Source organism: Mastomys coucha, unplaced genomic scaffold (assembly GCF_008632895.1).
Source record: "Mastomys coucha isolate ucsf_1 unplaced genomic scaffold, UCSF_Mcou_1 pScaffold5, whole genome shotgun sequence".
In the NCBI taxonomy this organism is placed as follows: Eukaryota; Metazoa; Chordata; class Mammalia; order Rodentia; family Muridae; genus Mastomys; species Mastomys coucha.
In genome coordinates this window covers 100,277,985-100,297,239 of record NW_022196911.1, presented here as the reverse complement: position 1 = coordinate 100,297,239, position 19,255 = coordinate 100,277,985, and the positions used below count along the sequence as shown (strand labels likewise).

At 49.3% G+C, this 19,255-nt stretch overlaps 1 protein-coding gene across 3 annotated transcripts in view; it reads right to left on the bottom strand.

Annotated features, from left to right (window-relative positions):
* Nucleotides 1–19,255, bottom strand: part of Crhr1 (corticotropin releasing hormone receptor 1) — a 46,223-nt gene that overhangs the window by 9,054 nt on the left and 17,914 nt on the right. For 2 of the 3 annotated variants that reach the window (XM_031353058.1, XM_031353059.1), the window contains exons 2-4: nt 13,870–13,957; nt 7,706–7,825; nt 3,153–3,238 (exon numbers count right to left, since the gene is read on the bottom strand). In XM_031353058.1, coding sequence (XP_031208918.1) covers nt 3,153–3,238; nt 7,706–7,825; nt 13,870–13,957 — 294 coding nt within the window. Of the gene's footprint in view, nt 1–3,152; nt 3,239–7,705; nt 7,826–13,869; nt 13,958–19,255 lie in introns of those variants that run through there. The other variant, XM_031353060.1, reaches the window with a different exon arrangement.

Sequence of the window (19,255 nt, the reverse complement as noted above, 5' to 3'; positions counted from 1 at the left end):
CCTTGCTTTGCCTTCTGTCATGAGATGACACAGCAGCAAGGCCTTTGCAAGATACTAGCCCTTCAATCTTGGATGTCACAGCTTCCAGGACCAAAAGCCAAAATGGTTCTACTCATTATAAATGACCTACAAGCTGGGGATGTGGCTCAGTTGATACGATGCTTGCCTACTTTGCATGAAGCCTTGGGTTCGATTCTCAGAAATCCATAACACAGGAGGCGCTGCCAGGGCTCTGTAAGCCCAGATCTTGGGAGGCAGAGGTAGAAGGATTGGGAGCTCAAGTTTGGAAAAAAAAAAAAAAGGTTTGGATTTGTTTGTTTTATCTTTTCGTGTGTGAGTGTTTTGCTTGCATGGATGTATGTGCACCAAGAATGTGCCTGGTGCCTTCAGAAGTCAGAAGAGGGTGTTGACTCTCCTGGAACTGCAGTTACAGATGGTTATAAATCACCATGTGAGTGTTTGGAATGAAACCTGGGTGTGAGCAAAGAGCACGTGCTTTTGGCTGCTGAGCCATCTCCCCAGTCCCTCAGGTAGATCTGAAGTTTGTGGTCAGCTTGGACCACATGTGACCTTGTCTCAAAAATCAAAAAAAAAACAAAAAAAACAAAAAAAAAACCTCAACCTCGAGTATTCTGTTATGGTAACAAAAGCAGATCAAAGCAGCTGCCAGCGCTCTGGGAAATGAATGATCCAGGGACACTGAGGCAGGAGAGTAGGTGATACCGAGAAAGTCCCAAGAACAGCCAGAGCTCTGGCCAGCACTGTCTGGAGAGACACCCAGCAGCACCCCTGAGGAGAAGCTAGTAACACCCCAGATGTTGTCAATGACACTTGGAGAAAGCAGCCAGTGATGTCCAGAGAGACAGGCAATGGCCTCCCCAGACTCCCTGCAAAAGATGTCGGTGATACCCTCACTCATTCTGACTTCCTGGGGATCAGCCACCAAGAACTGCAGAAGCCACTGGATGCCCAATAGCACCAGAGGACAAAACCAACCCTTGCTAAGCTTGGCCAGTGCGTCTGGAGCTCTGAGCTCTACAGGTTTCTTGAGGGAGGTGGCATGGAGTGGGATGCTGGAGAGGAACCACTCCGCTGTGCCCTCAAGACCAGACTCTAACAAGCAGTTTCTGCTGAACTGATTCTGACCAGATTGGAAGATATCATCTAACCCCAAAGGCCGGTGCCGTCAGACCTGTTTGGATACCCTGGCAGGATGAAAGCAGTGAGTCCTTCTAGCAGCCTGCCTGTCTCACTCCTCATCTCTGAACATCAAACTCGTGGCTTGTCCTGCCCATCTGGCTTCTGAGCTGCACCTTTTGCTCTTTTGTAGGTGGTCTGTACCTCCAGTTCATCAAGTGTGGCCCTTAAACCAAGAGCAGCAGAGCCCAGGAGTTTGCAGACATCTCAAAAAAGACAGAGTCTTGAGACCCAGCCCAGTCAAACAGAATCAGAATCTTCCATTTAGCAAGAAGCCAAGAAATTCTGGGACGTCTCAATATTTTAGCAGCCCATTCCAACCACTGCCCCACCTCAAGCCCTGGTTGTTCACGAGGCTGTGTGTGAACGAGTGTTCTGGGTGAGATTAAGCAGGTCTGGAAATCTCAGGATGAGATGGAGGGTCTCCAAGTTCCTTTCTAACTCAGACCTTTCAGAGGATGGAACTTTCAGGATTGTCTGGACCAGTCTGTCTTCCTCATTCCTAAGGCTCAGGGACCTAGGAGCCTGGGATGGCTTGGTTTCTAACCCTCTGCCTTCTGCCAGCCTGTTTCCACCCTCCTCGGATGGAGTAAGGGGGACTGAGCATAGAGAAGAGGTGATAGAGGAACCCAGTTGTTCATGCACCTGCCAAGCATCATTTATAGAAGATTCTTTGTGATGATGCTGTCTGTAAAAACCAAAGACAGAATGAAGACTGGCCCGCTAAGTTATGGCACATCGGGACTGTGGATAGTATGCAAGTCTAAAGAGAATGAAGAGTGTAGTGGCTATTCCTGGTTGTCAACTTGACTATATCTGAAATGAACTACAATCCAGAATTAGAAGGCTCACCTGTGGCCCTAATCTGGCGGCTGAGAGATACAAGTTTCCGACCCGAATCTTGGAATGGAGATCTTGAGGCATAATGGCTATGAATCCCAGATTAAGATAGGAAGATCTACAAGTTCAAGGTCATCTGGGGTTAAAGGTATGGTGGCACACACCTTTAATCTGGGCTACACATTTTGCTGGAGACCTATATAAGGACACTGGAAGAAGGAAGGCTCGCTCTGCTTCGCCTGCTTGCCTTGTGGGACTGAGCAACTGCTGGATCCTTGGACTTCCATTCACAGCTGCTGCTGACCTTTGTTGGGAGTTGGACTACAGACTGTAAGTCATCAATAAATTCCTTTACTACATAGAGACTACCATAAGTTCTGTGAGTCTAGAGAACCCTGACTAATACAAAGAGGCTGGCTCTAAACTGACAAGGAATAATCTCTAGGATAGATGGCCATGTGAAGAAGCAGGCATCAAGTAGTTTGTATGACAGGTGATGTCTCGGTAAGGCCAAGAACATCATGCAGAGACACATTGGCTCGAACATGCAGAACACATGAGCAACTGGCTAGGGATGGCCACGGGAGGGGCACTTCTCGGTATATTCCCATTTGGACCTTTTAAATTTTGCATTCTGGGTAAGCAACAGCTGCTCAAAACCACTGAAGTTTTGCAAAACACCTCTGGGGCTTTTTAAAACTGCATCAGCGCCCTACTTCTAGTCTTGGTTCTGACACAAGCCCTCGTGGCTGGACTTTGATGTCAATCTTAGATGTCTGTAGATCCAGTTACTGTTGGGCTCGGCTGTACCCCAGCCGTGCCCCACACCCAGTGCAAGCAGCCAAAGACAAGTGTGAGAGGAAGGGAGAGAGGGAAGGTGGGAGGGAGAGGAAGGGAGGAAGGAAGAAGGCTAGGTCTGAATTTGCTACACTATGCACCTTCAGAGGCTCCCCCACCAGCTTTCACAGGGTAGAGTCCTCACACCAGCTTCTGGAAAGTTCCCCAGGCCCCAACTGCTCATGTGGCAGCCACTCCCTCCTCCCCCACCCCACCCTCGTCCCCTGGCTTGTGCTGGTGGCCCTGGCCTGCTCCGCAGGATGGTGACCTATCCTCACCTCTTCGTTGAGAATCTCCTGGCACTCAGAATAATTCACACGGGCTGCCCAGCTGCCATTGGCTAGGCACTCCCGGTAGCCATTGTCTGGGAAAAGAAGAAAACCTATGTTAGAAGAGACATACATCTGTCCACACATCTGAGCTAGCACAGGGCCTGCTGGCTGGGAACCCTGGAATTAAACTGAGGTGGGAGGCTTCCTGATTACCCTATGTGCCACTTCTTTCTACCTTCTGAACCACAGAGGTTCACAACTGCACCCTACAAACTGTCCACAGGGCCTTGGTTCTGTCAGCCCAAACTGGCACGATCATGCTCTCCCCTTACCCTGAGGGCTACCTCCCTAAACTCTCTCCAGTGGTAAATTTCCTGGTTGCTACTCTTCCAAACTGGACTTGTTTGGGGTCCTTCATGATGACAGAGAATGACACATGCTGTGACTTAGGATACGCTGGGCAGCTGGAAGTGGTGATGTATGCTTTAAGACAGGGGCAGGCAGATCTCTGTGAGTTCCAGACCAGCCAGAGCTACCTAGTGAGGCTGTCTTTAAAAAAAAAAGATACATGGGTGGGCAGGATCTGGTGGACGGACATGTAGTGACTGCTCACTTGGGCGCTTTAAATGCTGGGTCTCCTTGTGTTTGTCTCTCTGTTCGGAATTCTCACACTGGAGCACGTCCCAAGGGGTCAGACTTACAGAGGTCCCAACAGAACCATTTCTCCACAGCGTGCCTCATGTCGGGGGCCTCACGGGGGAGGCCTTTGAGGTAGGAGAGGGCAGATGTCAGGGGTGTGCTGGGAATGGCACCGAGTGGGTCTCATGTGTCAGGCAGCTCACTACTAGGCCTGCTGCTGTTGCTGCTGTTTTTGGCCTGGGATGTGACATTAGAAAAGAGGTCAGAGCCAGGTGGTGGCGCACACCTTTAATCCCGGCACTTGGGAGGCAGAGGCAGGCGGATTTCTGAGTTTGAGGCCAGCCTGGTCTACAGAGTGAGTTCCAGGACAGCCAGGGCTACACAGAGAAACCCTGTTTTGAAAAAAAAAAAAAAGAAGAAAAGAAAAGAGGTCAGAGAGTGGCTACCAAGGACGGGGGGTGGGGGGGACCTGTGACTGTCAGACTGGACTGTGGCTAGACTCTCTCACCTCCTAAGGAGAGATTTAGAGGGGCCTTAGGGCTGCTCTACTTAGCTTTAGGGCCTTGGGAGGGGCAGGGTTGCCCACAGAGCCTCTTTTATCCGTTTCCTGTATAGCTCTTTGGGTAGCAGAGCTGGGAAATCTATCAGGGAGGGAGACCAGGAGTCTCCCACACCCTCTCTGGCATCAGTATTGTTAACCACACTTCCTTGTATTTCTGGGTCTCACTCCAGCCCTAGGTCATTTCCACTGCAGTCTTTCTTCCTACAGTCCACTCTGTGGCTCCAACTGACCCACAGGCTGGAAGAGGGCAGGGGAAGCTGCCAGGGTCCCAGGCCCTGGGCTTGGAGCCCAACAGGGGCCAAAGGCATGGCTCAGCTGCATCTGAACAGTTAGAAGTCCTCCCAGCCCCTCCATTCATTTCTAAAGATGGAGATGCTCCAGCTGATGCCTAAGGACCATCATTAGCCTGGGAGCTGTCTCCCTGCAGCACCAAGGCCAGAGGTAGATGCAGAGTGAGAGGCAGAGGGAATTAAAGCTGCCCCAACAGAGGGAGCTGGTCTGACTTTCCAACCTAAAAGGTTGTGGCCTCCTCTCTAACCTGAGAAGCTGCTCTGGCTGCAGCTAGCCAACGGGGAAAATTATCTTTATGGATTTTCCTAGCTCTGCTTGGCCTCACCGAGAGCAAATCGGAGTCCTGCACAAAGCTATGATCTGGGTAGAGTCTGCAATGATGCCAAAGGCTCTCTGGTGTTAAATAAGAGCTGATCCCCAAGGGACTCACAATGAGGATGTTCTGGGATATCTGTGGGATAGGAGGCCAAGAACAAGCAGGTTGATTACAGCATAAGGTATAGGGAGGATGCGCCTGGCCCCACCCAGAGGCTGCTTAGAATGTCAGCAGAGAAGGGGGCCTATGGCAGGGATGGGGGTTGCGGGGAGAGCATAAGGCACAGAGAGAAGCCGCACAAAGCAGGGCTCAGAACAGGGCCCCTCGAGCCACAGAGTCTGGGTTCAAATGCTGGCACTACCCTTACAACCTGTATGACCTTGGGTGAGTCACTTGGCCGCTCAGCCTCCTTGTCTTGAGAAAGAGCCATCTTGAAGACACTCTGGCCTCTTTGGGTTACTGTTTTTAGTTAACAGTTGGGACTGTACTGGGCATATGGTGTCAGCCCTATGTCTATTATTGTTGCTTGAGCTGTTTTTATATAACCTTACATAATAGAACACATCATTTGTCTTTATCCATGGGGTGCAGGTGGAGATTTAAGTCTCCTGTGTTCCACAGCTTCCTCACCTACCCCGCCCCCAAGGTAGGTGTCTGGAGCTGGCCCACAGGATGGACCATCAGAAGCAGCAGGCTTTGGCCAGGAGGGACGAACTGACCCTGAAGGAGAACAAGCCTGGCCCACAGGGGCTTGTTGCCAGGGAGGAGCCAACCTTCCTTGTCTAATTGCTGAGCTGAGCAGTCCTCCTAGAGGATCATGGGAAAATGGATATTTTTGGAAATGTTTCCCATCCCTCTGAAGATCTGATGCCGCAGGAGGGAGAGTGGTAAGGAGCGGCTTGGAAGTCCTAGCAACACCTCATCAGTAAATGAGTTAATTAGAAGCTAATGATTAGGAGCGGCTCTGCCCCCATCATCTGGTGCCAGGGGCACCTGCATGGGGAGTCTGACAGCCCATGCCAGGGAAACCGACATCTCAACTTACTCCTTGGAACTACTGGGTGATCAAGGGAACCCAGAGGACGTCTCACCTCACTCCCAACCATCCTGCAGATAGAAAAACAAAGGTCCAGAGATAGCCCCAAACCAAGGAGTCTTGAACTGTGGACAGACAGAGGTAGGGCTGGAGTGCAAGGTGCCTGGCTTCTATTGAAGGCAGGGCCCATGTGTACCATAGCATTAAACCCTTGCAGGAATGTGTCCCACTTGGGGGTGCCCATGGAGAATGGTTGGGGCTGGCTGCAAAAGTGAGCAGGGCTGTACCACAGACAGCCTAGCAGACTCAAATCCAGCCAGGGTGAGGCACAGAAAGGTGTAACAGAAATGAGTGGGGTGTAACAGGATCAGACTGGGCACACTGGGGCTTAGACTGGAGTGCCTGAGGCTGGGCAGTAGGCAGGAAGGGAGATGAGTGCCAAACAGGCCCTGGTGCTGTAGAGAGACCTCAAGGGGGAGCTTGGCTGTGCCAGCACATGCTACCACTGTCCTGGGACAAGGTGTGGGGTGGAATGCAGAGCAACGTGCAAGCCCTAGAGCCCCGAGTTCTGACTCCACCTTCAGGTACAGTGACCCTGACTAAGCTGTCCATCAATCTATGCCTTAGTTTCCTCTTTACAAAACATGCCCTAGTTGGAACTAGCCAACTATGTGCCACAAAGTCTCCTCTTTGACCTCTGACCTCTACTTTTTCTTACCTGGCCTTTCCCCCTTAGGCCCCTCACCCACTCTAGTATTTCTTCTCTTTCTCTCAGGACCTTCTCATGGCCACCCTCTCAAACTCTCCTGTCTATATTCCTAATCGTATCCTCTTCAGTCGTCTAGTAAGTGAAGGAGGGGTGGGAGGAGAGGTTTGGGAGTTTGGAGTGGGAAGAGGTCACCAGCCCTCTAAACCTCAGATGGAGAAGCCAGAGGGAGAGTGAACTTCGGTCACTCAGCGAGCCTCTACATGGGTCACCTGGTATCTGCTCACTTTTGGCACCTGTTTGGAGCTTGGGGATGGCCTACCACACCTTCAGGACTCACACAGGGGCTCCTAGCCCCAGGGACCCAGAACTCAACCTCCTTTGCATAGTCCGGGGCCCCTTGGGCTCCATCTGTTTTTCTCTTGATGGTAGGGACCTGAGTCATTGGCAGGAGAAAGCAAATTAATTCTGAGGGTAGCAGATGCTATAGCAAGGAGCTGTAAAGCCCAGCATGAAGGCTGGGCCTCTGGGGAGCAAGGTGTTTACATGGGGATCCAGTGTCTGTCTGCTCAGTCCATGGGTCAGTCCTGCCCCCTCCCCCCACCACAGCTGTAGGCCTGGGATACTTGGCTACAAGTCACTTTCTATCATGGATTAGTCACTCTAGGTGCCCTGTCTCCATGAAAATTCCTTGCTCTATTAGGACAATCACCGCGGGAGTGGCTGAGGCTCAGTGGAACTAACCAGAAGCTTGTCAATTACAACTACAGAAGAAAGGGTCAGGTAGACCTGCATATTCCAGTTTCACCCCCTACTGGCTGATGACTTGGGCAAATTTCCTAACTTCTCTGAGTCCGAGTGCCTTGGTTATAGAGAAAATGTTTTCTCTGCAAGAGTCAGCAGGAGCAAGCAGAGAGCAGAGCTGGCCCTAGGGGTGATGCTAATTACTCCTTCTGCCTCCAAACTGCCGCCACTCAGCCCCGCAGCCCACCCTGTCCCTTCTTCTTACTTGTGGTGTTGTAGCGAACACCATAGAAAAAGGCGGGGCAGGGCCGAACCACCAACTGCCCGGCAGGGCTCCTGGGCCAGCAGGTGCCAATGAGGTCCACGGAGGCATTGCACTGTAGGCCTAGGAACAGAGACAGCTAGTGAGAAAACAAGCGAGGTCCCAGGTAGACAGAAACCTCTCTTGGGTTCTGCCCTTCCTCAGCCCTAGTAAAGACAGAAAAAGCAAAGTCTCGGCGCAGATAGGAGCCCAGCCTATACAGGAATGTGAATCTGCTACTACAGCGCCGGGCAGACTGAGTGGGAGACTGAGTTCCAGAGCAGGACAAAGAACTGCAGTCCCGGTTGGCTTCAGATCTGTTGTTGGTGAGGATGCTTTCCTCACCGGGTTCAGGCATTCATTCACCCAGCACGGTGAGGTTAAATGCTGTCAGGGTCCAGGGAAGGAAATGCCTAACAAATCTTCTGCCAAAGACAGAGGCACCCGCCTCTTTCCTTACTTTCACAGTTCCCAAATACACTTCTGCTAAGGCCAGACAGAGGCGGGAAGGACCTAGGGGCAGCTAGTGCCATTTGATGTCAAGACCCGCTAGAGCACTGAGGCTCCGCCTGGAGGAGTCTCCCATTGGGTACACCATCCCCCTAATATCCTCCGTTTTAAAGACCCTATTCAGAGCTCTGACTCCGCCCACTGCTCGTCCAGGGATGAGCAGGACCCATGTGATGGTGGGCGAAACAGAATGGCAAATGTCCTAGGGTCTTCCCTTATATGTCCATTTGAGCACTAACTTCCTGCTTTAAAGAGAAGGAACACGGAAGGCCCGGGAATGCACAGGGGTCGACCCAAAGTGGCTACCAAGAGGCAGGGCAGATTTTGAATCCTGGACTTCTGAAGCCAGCCAGGAGTTTCCACTGCTCCACAGAGGTCTCTGGCCAGCATCTGCCTTTTGCAATATCTGGCTGGTGCTCCCTTCTCTCTGCGCCATATTCCTTGCGCTTGTCCCCGACGCTCACAGAAAGCTTCTGAAGTGACAATGGGGATATAGCGACCTTTGTATTAAAAGCCCAGAAAATCCTGGAGCATGAAAGTCTCTGAAAAGCTGCAAGACTGGAGACGAGAGGTGGAATGAACGGGGTAGGCAACAAAGGCACCAGCTTCTTCCAGAGAGCGGCACGCGGACCTGTGGGTGGGGCAGTGCGGGAGAGGGCGGAGTCAAGCGTAGGGGGGCCAATCAGGAGCTGCGGCTGGGCTCTACTGATGCACTTAGCTGCTGAACTGGCACTAGGGTTTCAGCCCACCGCAAGAAGCTCCGGGGTGCCGGAAAAATGAAAGGAAAGAGGGCATGGACCCAGCAGGGAGCAGGCAACGTGCCAGGGCTTCAGACAGCGCTGCCCAGCGCACCCCCAGTCCTGAGACCACCTCCCTGGGATCCCCGCCGTCCAGTAACCTGCAGCCTGACCAGCGTTTGCAACTCACCCTGTGGACCACGCCTGGGAAAGATAGACAGACAGGGCCTCTAAATAAGACCATGAATAGATAAGACATGGGAGGAAGGGGGCCAGCGTGAATGTTACCAGGCGTTGTGGAGGGTGCTTTTTCACCCCCACCCCCACCTCCCCATCACTCTGAGGAGGGGAAAAGACAAAGCAAGCGAAAGAGCAGACCAAGTTTGAAGTGTGTTAGGGAGACTGGGACAAAAAGGATAAAGGATATGCTACGGCTAAATACCAGAAGGGCAGAGGAAATGCCTTGAAAAGCAGACGCAGAGAATAGGAATTCTCATGTCCTAGCACACAAGGATCTCGAAGTCCAGGCTGCTGGAGCTTGGATTATTTTAAATTTGTAACCGCCCCGCCCCATTTCCCCCCTCTCCTTCTCCCCATCTCTCTCCTTCTCCCCATCTCTCTCCCTCTCCCTCCCTCCCTACCACCCCTCTGTGTGTGTGGGGGGAGGGGCAACTTGGGAGAATCAGTTTTCTCCTACTGTGTTGGTCAGGTGAATGGAACTCTGGTACTCAGGTTTGGTGGCAAGCACCTTTGTTCACTGAGCCATCTCAGCCAACTGGAAGCTTGAACGGTTAGGTCAATGACCCCTACACAAACACACCTCCCCTCCCCTCCCCTCCCTTCCTCTCCCCTCCCCTCCCTTTCTCTCCTCTCCTTCCCTCTTCTCCTCTGCTTTTGGGTGGGAGGTGGTATTGTCCCACTTTGTTATCATTTTTGAGATGAGAAGCAGTTTGGATCAGGCCAGGCCAGCCTGCTAGTTGATCAGACTCCCCAGCCTGCGGCAGCACAGGTAAACTGCCATCATAGTGCTAACTCATCCCATAGCCAGCCAACTACCTACGAGCTCCTTCCTGGTCAGCTGCTGAATGGACAGGGAAGATCACGGGAGGCTTTTTAAATGATTCTTCTTTTCACAGGATATATTATGGACATATTTTTCAAACCTCCTCCCAACTCCTCCCAGATCCTTCCCCCTCCCTCCCCTCTCTCATGTTCTTCCCCTCTCCTAACAAAAACAAAACAAAAGTCAAATACTTAACTCACCCAAGAAATGGGGTGAACTGGGGACAGAAAAATGACTAAAATAGATGTCCAGCCCTGAGGGGCTTTCACTCTACTGGGAAACACAGTGCGCAAGCAGGCATGTGCTATCCGGTGTGAAATACTACAGATAATGTATCTCTACCCAATGAAGATGGACTGTGCACTACTTTAATTTGGTATTCCTCTAAGGCACTAAGTTTAAATCACAGACTTGGAGGGAGGAAGTCACGTGTATGCATGGAAGAGAGGCAGCAGCCAGTATGAAGGTCTGGAGGAGGTGTTTGCTGAGGTATTCGGGGTTGTCACTTGTCACTGGGTCACTCAATTAACAGAAAAGGATTCTTCCAAGGGTGGCCTAGTTATAGCTTGTGTACAGTTGGACGCTGATTTCTTCTGTTAAGTTGGCCACACAGTTTCCTCCCTGTCAAGATCAGTGCCCAAGGGTCCCAGGACCCTTCCACTGTAGGTAATGCTCCTGCCCAGGTGTGAGGGGTCTCCCATCATGTGCTTCTGGGCGAATCACAAAGGGTGTAAGATCTGGCATCCCCCTTCAGCTAGGAAGTCCATCTACCTGTCTGGCTTGAGACTGGGAGAGGAACTCTAGGGCTACCTGGGGAGCAGCCAGGTGCCTGTGGGCAGCCTCTGAGACAGGTACTCCTGTCAGTGGGAGGCTGGTGCCACGGAATGAAGGAGCAATGGCTTGGTTTGGGCAACATGGCACAGAGAGAGGCACACAGGCAGTCAGACAGGCTCGTCACCTTGGGTTAAGCTGTAAAAAAAAGGCAGGGCAAAGATGGGAAGAGGCAGGTGGGTTTCTGAGTTTGAGGCCAGCCTGGTCTACAGAGCAAGTTTCAAGACAGTCAGGGCTATACAGAGAAACCCAGTCTCAAACATCAAAAAGGAAAAAAAAAAAGGTGTCTCTGTGGACATACCTAGTAGGGGTCCAAGCACATAGTAGGTGTTGAAGAAACTATAGGGCTATATAAAAGCTCAGTATGTGCAGGGAAAACTTCAGGGGTGATACTGCATTTCCAAGTAACTCTCTCTCTCTCTCTCTCTCTCTCTCTCTCTCTCTCTCTCTCTCTCTCTCTCTCAGATTTATTTATTATTTATTTCAAGTACACTGTAGCTGTCTTCAGATGCACCAGAAGAGGGCATCAGATCTCATTATGGGTGGTTGTGAGCCACCATGTGTTTGCTGCGATTTGAACTCAGGACCTTCGGAAGAGCAGTCAGTGCTCTCAACCACTGAGCCATCTCTCCAGCCCCGCCCCCCCCAAGGTTCCTTTTCTTTAAAGCAGAAACAAAGATCCTCACTGACTCCACTGTGGTGCTGATGGAATGAGGCTGAGCACTTAGAGCAAAGCCCAGCATAGGAGGGCATCCACACATGCTAGCTATTATTATAACGGTTGTTAGTCATTGCCACCTTAACAACAGGAAGGGGAGCCAGTGACCCCAGGTCCTCGAGAGCTCTGATTCCACTTGTCTGGGTGATGTTATTAGTCCGTAATTCTATTTCTTCCTGGCATAGTCATACTCATGCCATGATTTTATAAGAAGCCAACTCTGTAATCTATCATATGATGGGGCCTTGGCCATGGGAACCTAACCCCTCCTTGCTTTCTGGCACGAAGCATGTGCAAGGCCCCCGAAGGTTTCAGCACAGTGCCAGCCACTCCAGCCAGACGTCCATCCATCTGTCCTGGGCCCTTTGCCCCACCCTCACCATCTGTCTCTGCCAATGCCCATCGGTCTGGGTTGGTCTCAGCATCAGATGACAAATGTCTGTATCAGAGGCCTTTGTGAGGGTGATGGATTGCATCCTATGAGGCCAGGCAGGCTGGGATGGGGGTAGGGCGTCCAGAACAAATCACGGAGGAATGAACACCATTCATCACAGCCTACTGCCTCCAAGGACAGGTGACACCTGTGTGGCTCCAGGGTGTCATTTCTCTTGAACACAAGCGAGTTAATGGAGCCTGACCTGGCCTGGGGTAGGGAGGAGAGATGGAGACCTTTCCTCCGAGCATCCTCCCTCCCTCTCTCCCTGTTCTTCTTGGCGGTAACTGCCCACAGGTTGAGAACAATGCTCTTCCTGCTCAATTCTGCCAGTGGGTAGTCCGAGGCTGAGAGAACCAGTGCCTCTCTAACCCTGGTGAGTTCTCCTGCCGAACTTACCTGCTGGTGTTCAACCACTGATGGCTCTGTCTTTCAGCTCACTTTAAAAAAACAAAACAAAACAAAACAAAACAAAAAACAAAAACCCTCTCCTTCAGAAAGCCTTCTTAGATGTGCCCTGTGTCTGCCCTGGCCTCCCAATACCTCCTGCGTAGTAGCCAAGCAATTGGTAGTGTGTACATTCTCTTTTTCCTAGCTATACAGTTAAGTGCTTTTAAAAAAGCTACCCATGGTTATACCCAGTAGCCATCTGCACTCTGCAGTTTGTGGAACAGACCCTCAAAATTCAGAGCATTTAGCCTCATGGATTCCCCCTCCTTCCGTTTGGGCAAAGGAAGACTCAAAGAAGTCTGGGGACATTGTCTTCCTGTGGGTACCGATCCTGAGCCTCAGAGTTTGGGGTGCGCCTGAGCCTGACTAGGAGTCAGTACAGGGCAGACACAGTTGGTTCCTGCAGGTCCAGCACTCCCTTCCTTCCTCAGCCTCTCTGAGGGGTCGGGGGAGGGGTGTGTCAGCATATGAATGCTGTTCTCAGCTGCAGAAGCCCCCTCGCCCATCAGGCCCAGCTTTAGAAGTGAATTCCTCCGGACTCGTTTACACTCTCGAGTCTTTTTCTCCAGTGGCTGCTCTTCTGCCCTCTGGCTCTTAGCCCTGGGGAGCTGGGGGAGCCTGGGAGACCCTCTTGGCTCCTCTGGTGATGCATCTGAGGCAGATGCAAGAAGAGCAAAAAAAAAAAAAAAAAAAAAAAGAGCCTTCACTGCATCCTGCCTGGCACTTGCCATCCCAGGGCCATGCCCAGAATGAGAGGAGGCTCGGCCTTGGGGTTTGGAAGGTCTAGCTTTGGGTCCAGACCCTGCTGTTACTGACAGTGATAGCCTGGGAAATTTGTGAAACTCTCGTTCATGCCTCAGTTTCCCCATCAGGCATCTAGCTCACCAGGGATAAAATAACTGCTCAGAAGCCCTCTGCCAATGGCTAAGCCGCAGCCCTTGGTGCGTTCATCTAGCATTTTCTATTGGGGAGGTATGGCAAACCTAGAGGGAGCCAGGTTGCCTCTGCAACTCAACCTTCAGCACTTCAGTTTCTCTGTGCCTCAGTTGCCTGAGGTGTCAAAGTGGGTGACATCTTGAAGCCCTTGTGCTGGCAGCATGCTGACTTACACCCCAGTTCATTTAGCGATAGCAGCTGCCTTTGTCCTTTGCCAGTGTCCCCAACTCACAGCCCAGTAGCAGGGCCTGGAGGGCCCTCCCCTGCTGCCCATGGGATGGTGAGCCGGTGACGCATTGCTGTGTCTCCTGTGCCCACAGCTTGCTAACTTCAGTCCTCGTTCACTCACTGACTCCAGCTCCAGGTCATTCTTTTCCATACAGACCATGCCAAGGAAGGAGACCCTGTAAGAACCTGGCATCCTGAGAGGTAAGGGGCAGGGGCACTCACCAGAGACGTTGCTGGCCAGGGACAGGCTCTCACAGTGCTGATCCTGGAGGGAAGTGGAGACAGGATTCAGCCCCAGAAGGAGAAGGGCCTGTGGGCAAAACAGGGTACAGAACACTGTTAGGAGTGCTCAGCGGTCTGAACTGATGGTTCTTGCTCCTCCTCCTCCTCTGCCCAGCATCCTATCCTTTCCCATTCTCCGGGTGCCCTCCTGAATGTTTGAAATGGCCTGGTTCACAGAAGGCTGGGAATGGAAGCTGGTGTTTGTCTCTGGCCACCTCCACATGTCCAACCAGGTCCCTACAAAGGCATGTATACACACTTGTACCCAACCTTCTACCTTCCCTTCTTCATGTGTCAAACTCCTCTGAGGTACTGTGATATTTATGATGGCTTGATTCTCCTTGGGGCCAGCATGGATATGGCTATTGCAGATGGAGAAACTGAGGCACTGAAGAAATGATCTGGAAGATTCCAGGGAAGGCCTTTGTCCTTTAGCCCCACTGAGGGCTCTGTGTCACTCCAAGAGCACAGATTTTTGGGGGATGGGAGCGGAATGGCCCTATGGCTGGAAGGCTGTCTCTTTTTGAATGGACACCCCCAACCACGATGTTACCTTTCTTAGATTACTGTTGTCTCTAAGGTCAGAGTCTGGGTGGGTGGGCTGTGTGACCAATCTGGGCTGCAGTGACTGCACTCTTAAGCAAGTCCGTCCCTCCCCTGAGTTTGAGAATGTGTATTGTGCCCCCATTTGGCAACTAAGTTAAGGCATGATGTTGTGTTGTGGCTACACAATAGGTGCTCAGTGAGGACATACAGATTGGCTTGAACTCAGTGGTTATTTGGTCTGGTGATGTGGGGACAGGGGTCGGAGCTGTGTCTATTGGGAATTCCTTTTGCGAGGGGGTCCAGAAATATGCGGAGATAGGAGAGGGGCACTACTAGGTGCATCTTCTCCTTCACGGTGGGAGAAGAATGCCTAGGTTGGATGGCAACCCTGGACGTGTTCTTCACACGGCATTCTGCTCTCTCCTGTTCCCCTCTTTGCAAGCCCTAGGCTTGAGAGAATTATCAACAAGGACCAGTATACCCAGCTTTAGAAGCAAAATGGAACCCTAGTTTCTTTAATTTGACTGTGGCTGGTCAAAGCTTGATTCTCTGTATGTGTGTGTCCATTTGTCCATCCGTCTCCCTTCAGAAGCTAGGTTTTTATGTTCGCCTGATAGGAATGTCCCCTATCTCCTTCCATCCAGCCACCCCCCAGCCTCAGCACTACTTACTCCTCCCTTCTGTCAGATGTTGATGACAAAGGCAGTCTTTCCCACCACACATATTTATTCCTGACCAGAGCTTGGACCTAGCCCCCACAAGAATCACCCCTAAATCCTCCTGACTTACAGAGCCATATTGTCTCCCTTGGTGTCTGCCCAAGTCTTTAGTGGGCTTTATATAATTCATTCCCTCACCTCAAGCATCCTCCCTCCACTTCACCCTAGGGCTCTCTTTGCTGACACAGGCTTTGGACTTCTTAATCGTCCCCAGTCTCACCATCCTATACAGGTTCAGGAGCTGCTCTGCCATCAGCCCTGGGGATAGTAAACTCACTTCAGGGCCTTGGTTAGAAGAAATCTATTTGTTGCCCTGGCCCCAAGCAACTTCCCACACTTTATTAATCAGTAATTAAGTTTCAGTCTCCAGAGAGGTGACGAAATAGCATTAGCCTCATTTTCCAAGTGCAAAGGCAGAAGTGGAGAGAAAAGGAAGCCATGGGGCTAGCGGGTGGCTCTTGACAGCTAAGCAGAGGGCAGTGTCCTCTTGACACACTATGTATGCGTATGCAGCAGCTCACTCAGAATCAGCAGGGACCCAGGCTCTGTGCTCTCCCCAGAGATGAGCAATGGCTGCTGGGGAGAGAGGTCCCTGGTAGAAAATCCTGCTCTCCTTCACCTCTTAACACATACACACCAATCAACCAACTAACCAATCAACAGTTAATCAATTAATCAGTCAATCAATCAATCACTCTCATTTCAGCCACAGGCAAGTTAAATAAACTTTGAACCCTATTGGGAAATATTAATCCACTGCCTGACTCCTACCCTCATCAATTTAATACTTAAAACATGCTTCTGTCTTTCAGCTTCCCCTTGAAGACACATCATACCCTATTCCCATCTACTTACCCTGCATCCTCCCTCACCACACAGCCCCTCCTGTTCTAGTCCACCTTTGCCCACACAGTCTATGCCTCTTCTAACCTCGTCCATCCCCTGGTGACTCAGCTGTCCTTCCCACTCCAAGGCAAAGTGACTCAGTATACCCTTTCGGTGTGCCCTCGGTACGCCCCCATACCTGCCTCGTGTTAGGGGTGTTCCCAATGGAGGCCTTGGGGGTAGTCCGGAGTGTGTGAAAGCCAGCTCATTACCGCACACAGTCAACCCAGCTCTAATTAGATGAAGAATTCGAGGACCGGAAGCTCTTATTCACACATCTTAATGTCCTGGAGTTCATTAGAGCAGAAACCCAGATTTGTTGGGGGAAGAAAAAAAAAAAAGAACCAAATGCCACAGGGCTAAAGGGCTCAGCTGACCTTGAACCCTGTTGCTTGTCTGTCTGTCTGTCTGTCTTGGATCTGCTTGGTCATAGAGCTATTTTCTGCTCACAGAGGACCTGGGCTGCATTATGCAAAGGCAAATACTTCTTAAAATTCCTAAGCTGGTCTTTCCTCTCCCAAAAGGTCAGCTCTGTGGCAGAATCTTTACCTGCACCCCCTCCTGCTCTGTGGAGGTTTATAAAAGTGTCCAGCTAATTCTGAAATCCTACTTCCATAAAAGGCTCAGTGCTTCCCTCTTGCAGACTGTGGGCCTCTTCCATGGTCATCTCCGTTTTCTCTCTCCATCATCAGGAGAAGGCTCTGCTGGCGGCCAAAGGCTCCCAAACTTTCCAGGTTAATGTTGTCTTCCTCTTAATGAAAATTTATTTGTTTGTTTGAAGCCAGGTTCTCTAAGTAGTCAAGGCTGTCTCCAAACTCAAAATCCCCCTGTCTCAGTCTCCCAAGCTCAAAACTTAATGTACCACCACGACCAGCTAAAACTGGGATTTTTTTTTTTTTTTTTTGGTGTGTGTGTGTGTGTGTTGTTGTTGTTGTTGAGACATGGTTTCTCTGTGTAGCCCTGACTGTCTTGTAACTTGCTTTGTAGACCAGGCTGGCTTTGAACTCAGACATCCTCCTGTTTCTATCTCCCAAGTATGCCACCACACCTAGCAAAACTGGGAATTCCTAATCTGGGCTCCACAAACTCATTGGGGATGGTGGACAGTGTGAATGCCCTGTAATTAATTGTGGAATGGTTTTTAAAAATAGTTTAAAAAAAAAAAAACAATTTTTTTCAGTAGAGTTTGTCACGGCCTCTATTTCACAACAAGGCCCAGGCCTCCCACAACCAGATCAGGGTCTTCTTAAATCAGTCCAAAGTGCATTTAGCCTGAGAACCACCACTCCCTTCCTGTCTACCCTGTTCTCTCCTTCCAGCCTTAGCACTGGACACTGGTTGTATGTTCAGAACCACTTTTTAAACTTTGTGCAGTGAATATATGTGTGTGTGTGTGTGTGTGTGTGTTGCATGCCCATGAGTGTGTACAGCACATGAAAGCAGAGTTTGGAGGAAGATGTCAGACACTGCCCTCTATTTCTCTTTCCCTTATTTCTCTGAGACAAGGTCTGTCCGTGATTGAGAAGTACACTCGTTTAGTGAGGCTGGCTGCCCAGTGAGTTCCTGGGCTTCATCTTTTAGTGCTGGGGTTACAAGCGTATGTAGTCATGTGCAACATTTTATGAGGGTATTGGGGTTCAAACTCAGGTCCTCAGACGTATGTAACAAGCAAGCTCTCTTACACACGGACCCATCTCCCAGGCCTCCACAACTAGTTTTGAAAAAACAAGTTTTCAGTATCTTATGAAACTGAAAACTTTCTCTTTTTATTTAATTTGGTTTTTTTTTTTACTGTTTTTTAATTGATTTAAGTTTTATTGCATTATGATGAGAAAAGATACATGATTTCAATTGATCTGAATTTGTTAACATTTAAAAATGTATTTTAAGTAAATAGAATTAAATCATATTCTTGTTTCCCTTTTGTACCCCAACTCCTCCCAGAGACCCCCCTTCAATACCTACAATACCTTTTTTGTCATACTCTTTAAAATGTATAGAATATTATAACAATAAAAATGATTATTATAAAAGTTGTTGATGTAAAACAACAATCAATTTAACAGTCTTATGTTAAATGATGCTTGTCTATAGCAATACTGAAAATACATACATTTTTCTCAATATAAATTTTAAATAACTCCAAACATATTAACTGTACATTTTAAAATAATACATCACTACTAGTATTTTTTAAATGAACATAAATATATAAAGTCTTTTTGCTTGTTTGTTTGTTTGTTTTGTATTTAGTAGAGTTTAAAATCTTGGCTCTTACTGTGGTACAAGCCCAAAATAAGAACAATTTTTAGACATTGAAGTTCATTGTAATAAGGCTGTACTTCAATGACCCTCACATCACCAAAGGATTTTACTTCCATCGTAGCTAAGCTAAGAGTTGACAGTTCTGCTGCTCCAAGGAATGAATTGCAGGCACGATTTTTGGATGCAGACTTCCTGCTATGGTCAAAGCTAATTGACTTGAGTGAGTGACTTTGTTCTCAGCCCACAGAGAACAGGTTACATTCATTTATGGATGGTGTGTGTATTAAGATGGTCTATCCATAAAGTCATTCACCAACTGTTTCAATGTGGTTCTGCTTGGAGGGTGGCACAGACATTAGGTGAGGGTAAGAATCTGGCTCATTGGCTGTGATAATTTGGAAAAGCATTCATCTCAGAGAAAGAGTAACTTATAAAGTCCTCTTCTTCAAACTTGATACAATAGTTACAAACATCAAGCAAAACATTCAGTTTCACTATTTGTTGTTCTCTTACAAGCCACCTCCCAAGTTAATTGTCTACCTTTCTTTTGGCTGTATAAACTTTTGAAATATGTAAGCTGTTCTGAAAACCATAGTATAGTGTAAAAACATGAAATAAACAATCCTACTAATAGAGAGACTGAGATAGAAGAAGCCTGACTTTAAGACCATTATGCAGAACCCAGCAATACACTGACATGTACAAACAAGTAGGAAGTGTATATGGATTGTACAATATTGGACCTATTTCTCCAACTACCAAATTAGAGAGACCACTGGATGACAGCAAAGAAATTTCTAATTCCTCATAATTTTGGATTTCAATCGATTAGGATATGTTGAATATATTAATTTTCATATTAAGATATTAAGAAAAAGTAATTGTTACTTCCTGTTGTTTTTGTTGTAAGA